Below are 14,854 nucleotides of genomic sequence, written 5' to 3' on the forward strand. Positions count from 1 at the left end.
GAGCCTCACCATCTGTTCATCCTCTTTGGCAGCCCAACTGGCACTGAACGTTTGACCTCCACTGTCCTTCATCAGGCGAATTTGAACATGCTGGAGATAGGCAGAGAATGCTATTCGGGCCTGCACTTTGCTATAGAAATCCGAAACAACATACCGTTATGAGACAGAATGGTAAGCCTACCAAATGTGTACTTGCCTCACTCAAAGTGGACTGTGAGGATCCTCCTATTAGGATGGCTAAGAAAAATGAAGCCCATCATGCAGTCATTGACTAAAGATACCTTCTGCAGAGTACATGAGATTTTTTTTTTCTATTAAAGAATCTTATTTATTTTCTCTATTATTAACACGGGAGAAAAAAAATCAAACAAGAATAGGAAATCAGGTTTCCTACTCTTATACCTTATCTCTGAACTTTTTAATAACTTTCTTGGGGGAAATAGACGGGAAAAGTACTGAATCTTCACAATAACATATGCATTAATGTAGAAAGGTTTTCCTGCGTTGGAGTCCCTTATGTACTCATTAGTTGGTGCAAAAGTATTCTTTTGCTATGGCAACTAATATTTCTAGTGTGCAAAGGCCTCCAAAGCAGGAAATAGATAAATCCTACAAAGGAACTTTTGAGACCAAATTTTAAGGTCATGCTTTTCTCAACTACAAGACGGGAATGGCTGAAGCCCAGAACAAATGAGTGAGGTCCAACAGAGTTTGGCATAGATGAACTGACAGGCTAGGACGGGCCCAGATGTTCAGTGGGAAAAAGAAATCTTTACATATAGTAAAAAGTACCTCAGCGGCATCACCGAGAAACCCAGCAGATTTCTGCTTGGTGGTCTAGGTTGGAAATAAGGAAATCTATTCAAGCTATGGTTTAGAAGATAGAAATACCAGAGACACACTGATGATTTTCGCTTCAGCTGTTATTTGTAGCAGATCTGTTTTCCTTCAGGAGAGATTTTGGTTACTTCAGCTGATCGGCCTTCTGACACTCTAGCCAAAATTACATCAGCGAAGATTAGGGCCCAACACAAACTTTGTTTACAATCCTCACACATGCAATCACTGAATGCTTTCTACTCACTGTTCCTCCAAAATTAGGATGAACGACTTGTCCAGAGTAAAGTGGACATCCTAAGAAGGTCTAGGTCTAACTTCTATATATGTGCTAGAAGGACTGAAGGGGAGGGGAGTCAGGTTGAGAAGTAGATTTGCTCTTGAGAGTTTAATACAGATCTTCAGAGCATAAAATGTAAGTCAGGCTACATCTTTTTTACTAATGGGGACAGTTTATGGGAGTACAATATGATTTTGAAAAAATAAATTTAGGGGCGCCTGGGTGGCTCAGTCATTAAGCATCTGCCTTCAGCTCAGGTCATGATCCCAGGGTCTTGGGATCAAGCCCCGCATCGGGCTCCCTGCTCAGCGGGAAGCCTGCTTCTCCCTCCCCCACTCCCCCTGCTTGTCTTCCCTCTCTCGCTGTGTCTCTCTCTGTCAAATAATAAAATCCTAAAAAAAAAAAAGAAAAAAAGAAAAAACAAATTTATATTTTCAAATGTTTCTCAACAAGGGCAACACTTACACCCTTGTTCTCCTGGAGACCACATGCCACTTTCCCCTCAACCATTCCCAAAAGCCTTACCCCCATAACAGGATTATTTTCAAGACAAAATAAGTGAAAAAGATTCTTAATTTTGGTCCACAAATTCACTTGCTATCGAATGAGGTAGAAACATTCGATATTTCATTTCAGACATCTCCAAAGTAGAATACCTGATTTTATTAATTATTCCTCTAATGCTAAAACATGAAGGTCTTTTGGATAAGAGAATTATCACTTGGAGGCTGAGATGTCAATTATTGTTTCGTTGCAAATCATTGCCACAAATCAAATGAACAAGTACTGAGCTTTCCATTTCTATAAACCTCATTGAAAGAACCCGGGGTTGTTCATTCTGAGACTGGCCCTAAGGTACTGTTCACCTTGGTCAGCTAGTCATTTGCAACAAACCCAAAAAGATGAAAGAATGAAAACTAGAATGATTTAAACCAAAAACCCCTTATTTTTTTAAAAAAATTAAGCTTATATGGATCCTCATTATAAAAATTACACAACTAAATGCTAGGGCCGAGAGTCTCGAATCCTTGCCACGACCTCCCTGAGACCCCTCAGTAGCCACGGAGATGCCCCACAGAATGATGGGTAGCTCCAGGGAACAGAGTCTAAAAACCACTAATTTGCATTAACACACCAGGCAACTACAAGTTTACTCACTGAAAGTCAGATCCATGAGATTTATGAAGAAATAATTTATTTCTACAACAGCTAAGTAGAATGTTATTGCTGGAAAGGGCCTTAGAATATAGTCCAGTGGTTTTCAAATCTTCTATTTCAATTCAGTGGAATCTTTTTTCCCCTCCAGAAAGCACAGTTTGAAAAACATTTGTCTAACCCCATACCTTGGCCTAAAGGAAAAGGAAACTGAGACGTGGAGAAGCTCTCTCTGACCAGCCCATGATCACACAGTCCATTGGTGAACCCTAAAAAGCAAGAGTCCAGGTCTTCGGACAGTGTGGTGTGCTCTCCACTCAACAGAACTACTGCTATTCTCCATGACCTTAACTTGTTCCAAACCTTAACTTGATCTCCCCACTCCCCCAAACCCCCGATGTTACCCACCCACCCTTGCAATATAAGAACTGACCTCTAACGTAGAAAATAAAGGCCCAAATGCATAAATACCTAGCCTTTCTTCCCCTTTCACTTCTAACTACTGCATTCATCCCATAGTGCTTTCTTTCTGACTTATAGTAAGAGATACCCCTCCAGCGGCCTCTTTCCACCTTCCTTTAGGGCCCTTCCTATCAATATATCCATTTCTGCATCTCTAATCCTCTTTCCTTTTTTTTTTTTTTTTAACGATTTTATTTATTTAGAGAAAGAGAGAGCATGAGCAGGGGGAGGGTGGAGGGAAAGAGAGAATCTCAAGTAGACTGTACTGAGTGGGGAGCTGATGCAGGGCTCAATCTCACAACCCTGAGATCATGACCTGAGCCAAAATCAAGAGTCAGATGCTTAACCGACTGAGCCACCCAGGTGCCCCTAATCCTCTTTCCATCAAACCCTTCCCCTAGTCTATAAATAAGCTCCAGAATCCTCATCTTTAAAAAAAAAAAAATCCTTTTCTCTTAGCTTGCTCTCACTATGTGTTCTCACCTCCCTTTCATTGCCAAATCCTCTGAAAAAGTTGGCTTGCACTTGGCTTTCTTATTTCCACAACTCACAATTTCTCACAACTCACAAGTTGGCCCTAGGTCAGAAATGCAGGAGTCTCTTGTTACTCTTCATGCTCTCTCAGGCTGTCTGAGGCACACTACGGCTTGGAACTCTCATTCTGGAGCTTCTACCACCCTCCCTCCTCCTAGGCTGATGCCTACCTCTCTAACTGCTAGTTCCTATCTCTTTACTATTAAACACTGGTTTTCCCCAGGGCTCTATTCTCCTCCTTTCTCCTGCCTGTGCTTGCTGGACTAAAGTGAACTGGACAAGCTCACCCACTCTGAAGTTCCTAATTTTCAACTGCCCAATTCTGTTCAACTCTGACCTTTAAAGGTGTATCTTCACCTATCCACTGAACAACTTCATCCCAGAGCCCTTCTGCCTGTGTTCCAAATGAAACATATTTCCTTCCTGAAACCAACTCCTATGCTCCTTATATTGACTGACGGCATTCTCTCCATTCCGGTAGCCATGGCTCTGGTCAAGGCCTCATCTTCCTGGCTCTGGACTATTGTGACAGCCCCTAACTCACCTTTCTGCCTTTCATTCTCCTCTTAATCACTGACCCACAGTGCAACCAGAATTTACCTTCTAAATCAAGATCTGACCATATCATTCATCGGCTTAAAAATTATCCATCTAGAAAATACAGTCCCAGCTCCTTTTAGAGTGCTTTATGATCAAATGACATCCATTTTTTTTTCCCTGTCTTATCTCTCACTGCATTCCTCTCTCCATGTAACTACCCAGCCTAGCACAATTCCTGCACAAAGCAGGTGCTCAATAAGCGTCTGCTGAGGGGCTGAATGACTTGACTGGACCATCACACCTTCTGCCTTTATTTCCTCTACTGGTACTCCCACACAGCTGCCACCTCTCAGCCCTCCTGACATCCTGCTCATCAGCCAAAGCCTGGTTCAAATATTACCACCTCCCTAATGTCCCTCTAGCCTTTCCAGGCAAGACCAGTCACTCCTTTCTCTCTGCCCTAAGGGCACTTTGTCCATATTGGGGCCCCTACTCAGTAAGTACCCCTACACTAAACCATGAGCCACTTGAACTCTGCGCTTTCAGTGACTGACACTCAAACCAGTGAGACATGGGTTTGGCTCATAACTCCATACCTTGGACAAACAACTTCTCTAAGGCTCAGTTTCCTTAATAGTAACAATAATAAAATCACAGTCATTACCTCCCAGGGCTGCTGTAAGAAAAGGAAATGGCTGCAAAGCCCCCAGCACAGTACCTGGTACACAATATTAGTTACCAGTTTTACTATCATAATTACCAAAGGTACATACCTAAGATTGCCGTTATCTTGCAGAATCTGCATCAGGTTAAATTTAGGCTCTGGCTCCTGAGTCTCAATTTTGTAGCACTGTTCACTTTTATTATTCCATTCAGAAACTTTCATGGCATTTTCTTTGGGTGAATTTTCTACCATAACAGTCAATGAGGGGGTGTATTTGGCTTGATTTTCTCCAAGGGACCCTGCAGATTCCTCCTGGGAAGCCTCCTGTTCTTCATCTTCATTGTCTAATGCGACTTCTTCCTCCTCTTCGCTCTCTGTCTCAGTTTTAACATTCATTTCAGCTGGCTGAGTGATCACTAAATGCGAAGAATCACTAATGTTGCTGAAAAAAGGATTAAATTTTCCTCTCTCCCAATACCTTCCTTTCATCTTTTTAGTAAAAACCCATCTCTAAGTCAGACCACAAAAAAGGCACAAAATGAACAGCATACACATTACTCTCCAGTCTCATGCATTCTAAAAACCCATCTTCATTAGAGTTCATGTTTTTCAGCATAATACCGATGGCTCTCTCACAACTTCAGGCAAACATCTGGGTAATCTCTACAGTGTGTTAGAGGTTTTTAGAAGGGCACCTTTTATGGAGGTACAAAGAGCAGGGGAGTATCTTTCTATCCTACATTTATTCATTATCTTTCTCTTTCACTGACTTGGAAGGTATGTGAGGACAAAGGCCTTATCTTTTTTATTCACTGATGAAAACCCTAGTGACTAACGTGCCTGATACAGGTGCTCAACAAAGGAGGGAAGGAGGGGCGGAAAAGGCAGTCAGTCATCATTGACAAACAGACCTAAAAATGGAAGAATCCGGGAGAGAAAGAAATTCCTCCTTGTCTGCTCATGGTTAAAATATTTCTACCATTCAGCAATGTCAAGGGATGAACGAGATTTAACACCTAATCATGAAGAAGCTGAACAGTCACGCTCAGGATTCCATTATACTTAAGCTAAAGTATTTCTTTATATTTATGTATCTTTATACCTCAAGTATTTCTAGAGTATCAGCTAGTTATATGATGCTGAAAAGCGAGCAAAAGCCAAACGTATATGCTTCAGTACAAATATTACAGTTATTCTTCAGTACAAATATTACAGAATGGGAGGTTTAAAAACATATAATCCTTTTGAAATTAAGTTTCCGAGAAAAAGACTATACAAAAAAATTAAGTGTATGTGATCGGGAAGGTTCTGATTCATTAAGTATAATTAAGAAGCCGATTAACTCAGACTGGCAAGACCCGGACAATGGAGTTTGGCGTAAGCTCACCAGCAGGTACCTGGGTATTTTGGCCTCATTGCCCTCAATCTGCTGCTGCGTCTTCGACGTTTCCGCACCTCCAAAGACAGGAGCTTCCTCTCATAGAGAGCAGCATGCAGCTTGGCCTTTGAATTCATACTCTCTACTTTTAGTTCTGGTGCTCCATCAGCAGCTAGTCTATGGGGAAAAAATATGGTAGCTACAGCCTTCAGAAAGTTCTCTCCTTTATGCCAAGGCTCGGCTTGACAGAATTCTGTAACCAACAACAGGCTGGACAGGGTACCTCTAGTGAATTCTAAAAGGTTCGACAGATAAATGGGAATACTGGAACTTGCGTTAAAACTTCACTAATGGCCTGTCTGAATTTGTTAAAACAAAAATATATCTGAAGACAGTGTTTAAGTGTTTTTAAGTGTTCAGTCATACTGGCTGACTGTTTACTGCGGAACCCATAAAGTGCCACCCAATACCTTATACCTAAGAAGGACTGGGAACACTGGTAACACTTTAATTCTTAAGCTAGGTGGTGGTTACAGGTGTTTGTTTTATTGTTATTCATTATAATTTACTCAGACTTATACAAATATTCTTCTAATGTATACAATATTTAACAAATACAGATTTAGCAGAGGTTGAGACAAGGGGAGGGATGGCTGATACCTGTGAATATGGTAGCACAGAGCTAAGACTTACGTGAGAAGTGTCTTAGGAATGTTACCAGGGCCCAGAGTCTCAAGCATTCCAACTTCTCCCTTAGAGTCTACTTAGTTACAGGGGGATATGGGGGGAGGTGGTAGGGCCTCTCCAGATGTTGAGTACAGTAGAGTCAGAGGCACAGACAAGGGAAGGCAGCAGATGTTGGACAAAGCCAAGTTCAATCAGGCTGTGAATGGGAAGTGGGATGGGAAGAGGATGGCAGCAGCTACATTAGGCATTAGTTAAAGTAAGATAAATCATAAGTTAGGGAAGTGACTGGTATCAGGCCCAATCCAAACAAGGATCGGGCAAAGTACCATGCAGGCAGAGGTAACTAGGTCAGCAAAGAGAGAGAGGGCTCTTGGTCACTGGGTCAGAAAAGAAGTATCCATGTCAGTATCTGAAAGCAGGCAGCTGACTGCCCGTATACTCAGAACTCAAGATCTAACTGGTTGACTATGAATTCTCTCAGAGAACTGAACTCCCTAGAACTCAAAGTGTATTCCCTTTGAGGTCAAGGAATCATCTCATTTCTCTGGGAGTTTTCAATCTCTGACAATGATGGAAAGGCTGTGTCTTTTGGTCTACGTAGGAGTTTTAGGGATTTCTGAGTGGATAAACTGGACAGTAAATCTTCTAGAAACTTTCTTTCCAGAGCAGAAAATCAGGCCAAGAATAGGGATGGTCCTGACACATGGGGGCAGAAACCAGAAGCAAATTAATAAACTTTAAAAATACTTCAAACCCAGCTTACCATTGCCCCAACAAATGAACACTGCACTGCCCCCCCACGCACATAGTTATAAAAATAGATTTTTAGCCAATTAAATAATAAAGAAAATGAAACAAATCTAATATTTTAAAATAACAATTGTGAGCTTCTAAGAAACCCTGAATAGAGCAATAAATTCAAGTAGTACAAAGACTGGAGGTAGGGAATGATGGAGAAAGTGTGATAAACACTTCTGATAAACAGAATTCTAACGACCATGCTTGTCTTGTCGATCACTGGGTCAGAGATGCCCATGAGACCGCCCAGCATACGGCTGACATATCATAAATATTTTTGAATAAACAACTGAATTCCTTATAAATAAGTTGCAATACCTTTTAGCTACATTTACCTCATTTTATTTCTCCAACTTTTTATTATGAAAATATTTACACAAACAGAAAAGTTTTAAGAATTGTACAACAGACATCCATGTACCCACAGCCTAGTTTCTGCAATGAATATATTGCTGTATTTCTTTCAGCACATATAACCCACCATCCCTTCTTCTATTCATCCATCAATCCATCTAATTTTTAAAGCATTTCAAAGTTATACACAGAGGTCCGTGCACTTTACTCCTAAATGCTTTAACATGCAAATCATTAAGTTGCTAAAGTTCAGTATTTGTTTTATGGGGCTTTTGGTGTTTTGGTTGTTTTTGTTTTGTTTTTTGGTGAGCTAAACACTACATATACTGAAATACGCAAATATTAAATGCCCATTGATGAGTTTTGACAAATGCCTAAAACTATATAACCTGAACTCTAATGTTAACTACCTCCTCAGAAAGTTCTCATGCCCCTTCCCAGTCAATCCTTCCCTCACCCTCCTAAAGGAGACCACTGTCTTAAATTTTTTCATCACATATTAGGTTTGTCTGTTCTAGAACTTTATAAAAATGGAATTATTCAGTATGAACTCTTGTGTGTAAATCTCCTTTCATTCTGCATGTTTTTGAGATTCATCCATGTTATGTGTATCCATATTTATGCCTTTTTATTGCTGAGGATTAGTCCACTCTATGAATAATCCAAAGTTTGCCTACTTTCTGGTTGTTGGACCCCCTAGGTTGTTTCCAGTTTGGGAATTTTATGAATAAAGCTGCTATGAACATTTTTGCACAAGTTGTTTTGTGGTTATGTTTTTCATTCCTTCTGGGTAAAGATCTCAGCATGGAGCTTTCTAGGCTAAAAAACTGGCAGACTCCTTCTCAAGTGCCTGTACAAGGTCATGCTGCCAATGACAACTTATCAGAGTTCCATTAGCTCCACATCTTCACCATTTGATGTTGTCGGTCACTTCGGCTTTTTCCCCAGCTTTACTGAGCTATAACTGACAAATAAAATTTAAGGCATTTAAAGTATACAACATGATGATATCATTTTGGCCATTCTGCTGGATGTTTAGTGGTATTTCATGATTTTAATTTGCAAATCTCTGGTAACTAATGTTGTTAAGCCCATGTTCACAAGCGTATTGGCAACTCACACACCTTCTTTTGGTAGTTAGTGTCTGTTCAAATATTTCACCCGTTTGTAAAAGGGTTGATCTATTGTCTTCTAATTCTTCAGTTGTAGGAGCTCATTATATTTCCTAGATACTGGTCCTTTGTTTGATAAGTATCTTCACTCGGTCTATGGCTTGCCTAGTCACTTTCCTAACAGTGTGTGAGGATAAGCAAAAGTTTTTAATTTTGAGGAAATCTAGCTTATCATTTTTTCCTTTTTGGGTATTGCTTTCTGTGTCATGTCTAAAAACTTTTGCCAAGCCCCAAATCACAAAGATATTTTCCTAGATTTTCCCCAAGAAGTTTTATAGTAATAGCTTTTATGTTTATGACAATGAATCATCTCTAATTTTTCTGGGAGATAGGGGTTGAGGTTCATTTTTAAAAGCATGATATCGGGATGCCTGTGTGGCTCAGTCGCTAAGCGTCTGCCTTCAGTTCAGGTCATGATCCCAGGGTCCTGTGATCGAGCCCCGCGTCAGGCTCCCTGCTCTGTGGGAAGCCTGCTTCTCCCTCTCCCACTCCCCCTGCTTGTGTTTCCTCTCTTGCTGTCTCTCTCTCTCTCTGTCAAATAAATAAATAAAATCTTTGAAAAAAAAAATCTAAAGCATGATATCCAGTTCCAGGCCTATTTGTTAAAAAGAGTTTCCTTTCGGGGCGCCTTGGTGGCTCCGTCAGTTGAGCCTCCGACTCTTGATTTTGGCTCAGGCCATGATCTCAGGGTCGTGAGATTGAGCCCTGTGTTGGGCTCCACGCTCCATGCTGGGTGTGGAGCCTGCTTAAGATTCTCTCTCCCCCTCTGCCCCTCCCCTGCCCCCACACTCTCTAAAAAAAAAAAAAAAAAAAAAAAAAACAGAAAAAAAAACAAAACCAAAAAGCAAAACAAAACAAAACAAAACAAAAAAACAAGGAACATTTCTCCCATTGTAATAGCCTGAATAAAATCATCTCTAAAAAAAAAAAAAAGTTTCCTTTCCCCATTGGACTTTGGGCCCTTTGATTAAAGTCAAATGACCATATAAATATAGGCCTATTTCTAGACTCTTTATTCTGTTCCAGTGATGAGCTTGCCACAGTTTTGCTTACTATAGTATTATAGTATTTCTTTAGTCAGGTACCTTAAATCTTTTTCAAGATTACTTTGGATAGTTTAAGTCCTTTGTATTTCCACACACACACAAAAAATTTTTTAAGTCAATTTCTGCTGGTGATGAAAAAAATATAGTCAGTTTCTACAAAAAAAAAATCTACTGGAATAATGATTGGGATTACACCAGATTTTTAGATCAATTTGTAGAGAATGAACTTTTTTTTTTGCAATATTAAGTCTTCTAATCCATACACATCACATATCTACCCAACTTATTTAGGGCTTCTTTCATTTCTTTCAGTAATATTTAGTAAGCTTTTACTGTATAGGTATTGAACATAGTTTGTAAAATTTATCCCTGAGAACTTCCTATTTTCAAATGCTACCATAAACAAAATTTAAATTTCATTTTTAAATTATTTACTGCGAGTATATTAAAATGCCATAGATTTTAGTATATTGACCATGTATCCTTGCTAGGTATACTTACATGTTCCTGTAGCTATTCTGGCTTTAGGACTTAGGATTTCCTATTAACCAGATCATGCCATCTAAGACTAAAGACATTTGATTTCTTCCTTTTCAATCTGTATGCCTTTTCTCTCTTATTCCCCAGCCCTTGCTTTATTGTACAGCTTGGGACAACCTCTAGTATAAAGTGAATACAAATGGCAAAAGTGGACATCTTGCCATATTACTGATATAGAAGGATGCTTTCAATATTTTGCCATTAAGGATGATATTAGCAATAGATTTTTCATAGAAGGTCTTTACCAGATGAAGAAATTCCCTTCTATTCCTGATTTGCTAAGAGTTTTTCTCATAAATGTGAATTATGTAAGATGCTTTTTTTGCATCTAATAAAATGATCACCTAGCTTTTCTCCTTTATATATGGTGAATTATACTGACTAATTTTCAAATGTTAAACCAACTTTGTACTTCTAGCAAAAACCTTACTTAGTCATATGTATTACTCTTTTTCTTTATACTGGTAGATTCAATTTGCTAATATTCTTTGAAGAAATTTTTGTCTGTGTTCATGAAGATATTAGCCCGTAATTTTCTTCTTTTTTAAAATGTCTCTGGTCAGGTTTTGATGTCATAGTTAATGCTGACATCATAAAATGAACTGGCAAGTGTCCCTTCCTATATTTTTGAAAGAGTTCATGTAAGATTGGTGCTGTTCTTCCTCAAATGTTTGAAAGAAATTACAAGTGAAACTACTGGGCCTGGGATTTTCTTTGTCGAAAGGTTTTTGATTACAAATTCAATATTCTGAATAGATACAGGGCTATTCAAAATTTCTATTTCAGCTTGTGTCAGTTTTGCTACATGTTCCCTCCCAAGGAATTCAGACATTTCATCTGGGTTGTCAAAGTAGTGGAGTAAGGTTGTTAATAATATTCCCTTAATGTCCTTTTTATGTCTGTAGGGTCTGTAAATTATTTCCCTCTCTCCTATCTGACACTGGTAATTAGTGTTCTCTTTTTTCTCTGGATCCTTCTTTAAACAAAAATTAGATTTACGCTTCAAGGGGTTTCAATGAGAAACCAGGTTTATCCTCATTAATCCTTAAATGTAAAACTAAAAGCTAGATATAGGATGTCTCTTTCTTCTTGTTGCCATTTTGATTTCTAAAGAGTCACAGCACAAAGGAGATGTATGTAAGGTCTCAAACCAGGGAGGTGTATGCTTAGATTTAAGAGTTTTTGTTGACGTTGTAGTCTTTGGTTAGGCAAGGCCACCCCAGCCCTTCCTCTAAGACCTTTCTCTCCTCCACCAGAATGAAGAGCCATGGGTGTTCTGCATACTTTCAGTTCTGTGGCAAACCTGAAGCAGTTCTGCTCAGTCCCATAAGGCACAGAGTTACATGCCCCAGGTATACCAAGGCCAACCATAACCACTTATTTGACTCTAACATGGCTCTAACACCGTTTTGAAATCTCATTTATACTTTGGTGTCTCTCACACAGCCAAACAAGAAAACTATTATTATTAGTTCAAATGATATACCTGTAGTTATAAAAAAAGTAAAACCCAAACTTAGTTTGTAAAAAGTTGCCTCAGAATAGTGTTAATAGAAACATTTTTTATGTTACTATTCAAGCTGAGCCAAACCAAAAATGGTTACATAAAATATCATGCTTAGCCCCTGCATGGTCACACACTGTGCACATGGAAAGAATTTCTCAACTCTTAAAAATCAGTTACCGTGTTCTTCCTGTCAATAAGCTTCTTCTTGGGTTTCCCCTACAGAAGTAGAAAGGACAACTGGGTTAGAGGACTGTTCAGATATTCTCCCCTGAGTTCACACGTGCACACATACACACTCCTGAGATAACATGGAATTAGGCCAGGGAAGGCTTCTTTGGGGAGAAGTAGAGAGATGTACTGAGAAAAGAACAGAGTCCCATAAGCATGGGGGAAGAGCAATAAAAAAAAAAAAAAAAAAGAATTCTAGAAAAAAAGCATAACAATTACTTGCATCTGTATATTCAGTCACAAATCAAATCACACTTATTCTTCACAACCACCATGTGAAGATTATTGGCCCTGGTTATTTAAAAAAAAAAAAAAAAAAAAGCAGTAGGATAAGATCATTTTGTGACATGCCCAAGGCTGGAGCTTAGTGGGCTCAAATGGGAACCCAGAGGTTAGGTCTCAGAGTCCAGTGCTCTTCTTTATACTTTCACTGAACTGTATTATGTATTAGTAAAGGAAACCAATCTCAATTCTCATGGGGTTCAAAAAAGGATGCTCATGAGAAATAGATTATTCAAAATTTAAAAAAAAAAATCCCTTTAAAAAAAAGAGATGCTCTCCATAGTGTCTGAACTAGAGTTGGGCTCTCACCATAGGAAGTGAATGCCATTTATGTTTAAATTAGCTTTTGTTTTTCTTTAAAACATTGTCTCCTCATTCAATTTCCTTTCATTTAACACACATAACATCTCTCTTTTTTAACTTCCTCAGTTTTACTTGTATTCATTTGTGAATGTGTATACTTAGCTCAGTATAATTTTATCACTGTGTAGATTCACGTATACATCACCACAGACAAGATGCTGGACAATTCCATGACCATAGGATCCCCTGTGTCATCCTTTTATAACCACACACCTCTTACCTAACCCTTGGGTCCTTTTAATCCATTCTTCATCTTAAAACTTTATCATTTAAAATTTACTGTTTAAAAATTTTAAAAATGTTATAAAAGGAGACAGATGCAATCAATGTTAAGATTTTCTATTTACAGAAAATCAAGTAGAAAGTAGGTCTTCACCAAAATGTTTGGTCTTTCCCTTCCCGTGTCTTCTTTTCATGCCAATGTCCTAATATTGTCTCCTTATCATCAGAAAGCCTCAAGATGATTTTAACTTTTTCATCAGATAATGGTTTGTTCCAGTAATATGCAATCATGGTTTCACATTACAATCACCTAGGCAGCTTTTAGGGAGTACCAATACTTCAGCCTGGGAGTTGGGCCAGAGCATCAACAGGGTTTATAAAATCTGTAGGTGCTACTAATATGTAGCCAGGGTATAAACTATCATCATATTATAAGATAGCAGGTAAGATACTATTTGTCAGGCAGGGTGGCAGGTGGGGGATGAGAGGGAGAGGGCAAGAAAGGCAGACAAAATTAACCAAAAAGAAGTAATTAGGGAATTAGTTTGAAAGTAATTCTGACAATAATACAACAGGATTTTCAAGAGGAAAAATATCAGTTTGGATTGAAGAGAACAAACTTACTGCAAGATGTTAGGGCTTGCAACAAATATAATTTCATTTTTTCGGTGCATGTTTGTGTGCGTGTGCCTACCATGTGGTACACTCTAGATACTGATAAAAACAAAGATGAACATAACAAAGTACTTCTCTCAAAAGCCAACTTGTGAAGTAGACGGGCTAGTAAGTAAACAAGCAGTTATAACACAGTGTGGGAATCTGAATCAGACTGAGGGATTGGAAGGGCTGGCAGAACCTCCTCCTAGTCTGGGAGAGGAGAAAGGACACACCTAGTAGAATGTAGGGATGGACTGAAGGCCATTCCATGGGATGGCAAGTATGTAAGAAAAAGGAGGCATGAAAGAGCAAGGTGACACGGAGGGATTGGCCAAGGGTGGATGTGAAAAAATAGAGATTAGGCTAAAATTAATCCTCCAACTGAAATTTAGCATTTCCTTCATAGACATGTAGGAAACTGTCTGCAGCAGTGTTCATATGATTTTATTACCAAAAAACAAAAAAACCAATATATCTTTTTTCATATTACTTTAGAGATGTTACAGGTATCTCAAAATATTGCAACATGTACCATACTTTTGAAATTATGGTGATTATTAGACCGGCTGGTGGTCTTGTTTATTGAATTGTTAATAAAAACACATATATTACTACATCTAAAATCTCTTTATTGTTATGCTCCCCCTGGGAGAATGCTTTCTCACTTTAGTGATGGTTTCCCAATTGCCTGATCCACTTCCTTTTCCCTCATGGGAAGCCCAAAGATGGAAACATTCAGCCTCAAACATAGAGTCCATGTCAGTCCAGACTGAAACAACCTGTGAGGAAAATCATGCACACTACCTATCCTTAGCAAATGGTCCATTACTTATAAAAACAACTGGACAATCAAAGATCACTAAATATATGAAGAAATATAGTAATACAAACCAGAAAGAATGAGATGAATGAACAGAACTAATATAGAAGAATTAAATAAAATGCAAAAAACAGAAAGGAACTTTCAACAAACTAAAAAAGTCAAAGAGATGTGAAAAAATATTTATGATATTGTGATTTATATTAAGAAATATATATTTGGGGGGTGCCCTGGGTGGCTCAGTTGGTTGAGCATCTGACTCTTGATTTCGGCTCAGGTCATGATCTCAGGGTTGTGAGACTGAGCCCTGAGTTGGGCTCTGTGCTCA

At 38.8% G+C, this 14,854-nt stretch overlaps 1 protein-coding gene across 2 annotated transcripts in view; it reads right to left on the reverse strand.

The window, feature by feature from the left end:
* Window positions 1-14,854, reverse strand: part of TTLL5 (tubulin tyrosine ligase like 5) — a 259,783-nt gene that overhangs the window by 158,032 nt on the left and 86,897 nt on the right. The window contains exons 19-22 of one of the 2 annotated variants that reach the window (XM_034993229.1): window positions 12,132-12,170; window positions 5,870-6,027; window positions 4,582-4,888; window positions 10-130 (exon numbers count right to left, since the gene is read on the reverse strand). In XM_034993229.1, the coding sequence (XP_034849120.1) occupies window positions 10-130; window positions 4,582-4,888; window positions 5,870-6,027; window positions 12,132-12,170 (625 nt within the window). The remainder of the gene's footprint in view (window positions 1-9; window positions 131-4,581; window positions 4,889-5,869; window positions 6,028-12,131; window positions 12,171-14,854) is intronic. The other variant, XM_034993230.1, reaches the window with a different exon arrangement.

This window comes from Mirounga leonina, unplaced genomic scaffold, assembly GCF_011800145.1.
Source record: "Mirounga leonina isolate KUSES-001 unplaced genomic scaffold, KU_Mleo_1.0 Mir_82, whole genome shotgun sequence".
Classification (NCBI taxonomy): Eukaryota; Metazoa; Chordata; class Mammalia; order Carnivora; family Phocidae; genus Mirounga; species Mirounga leonina.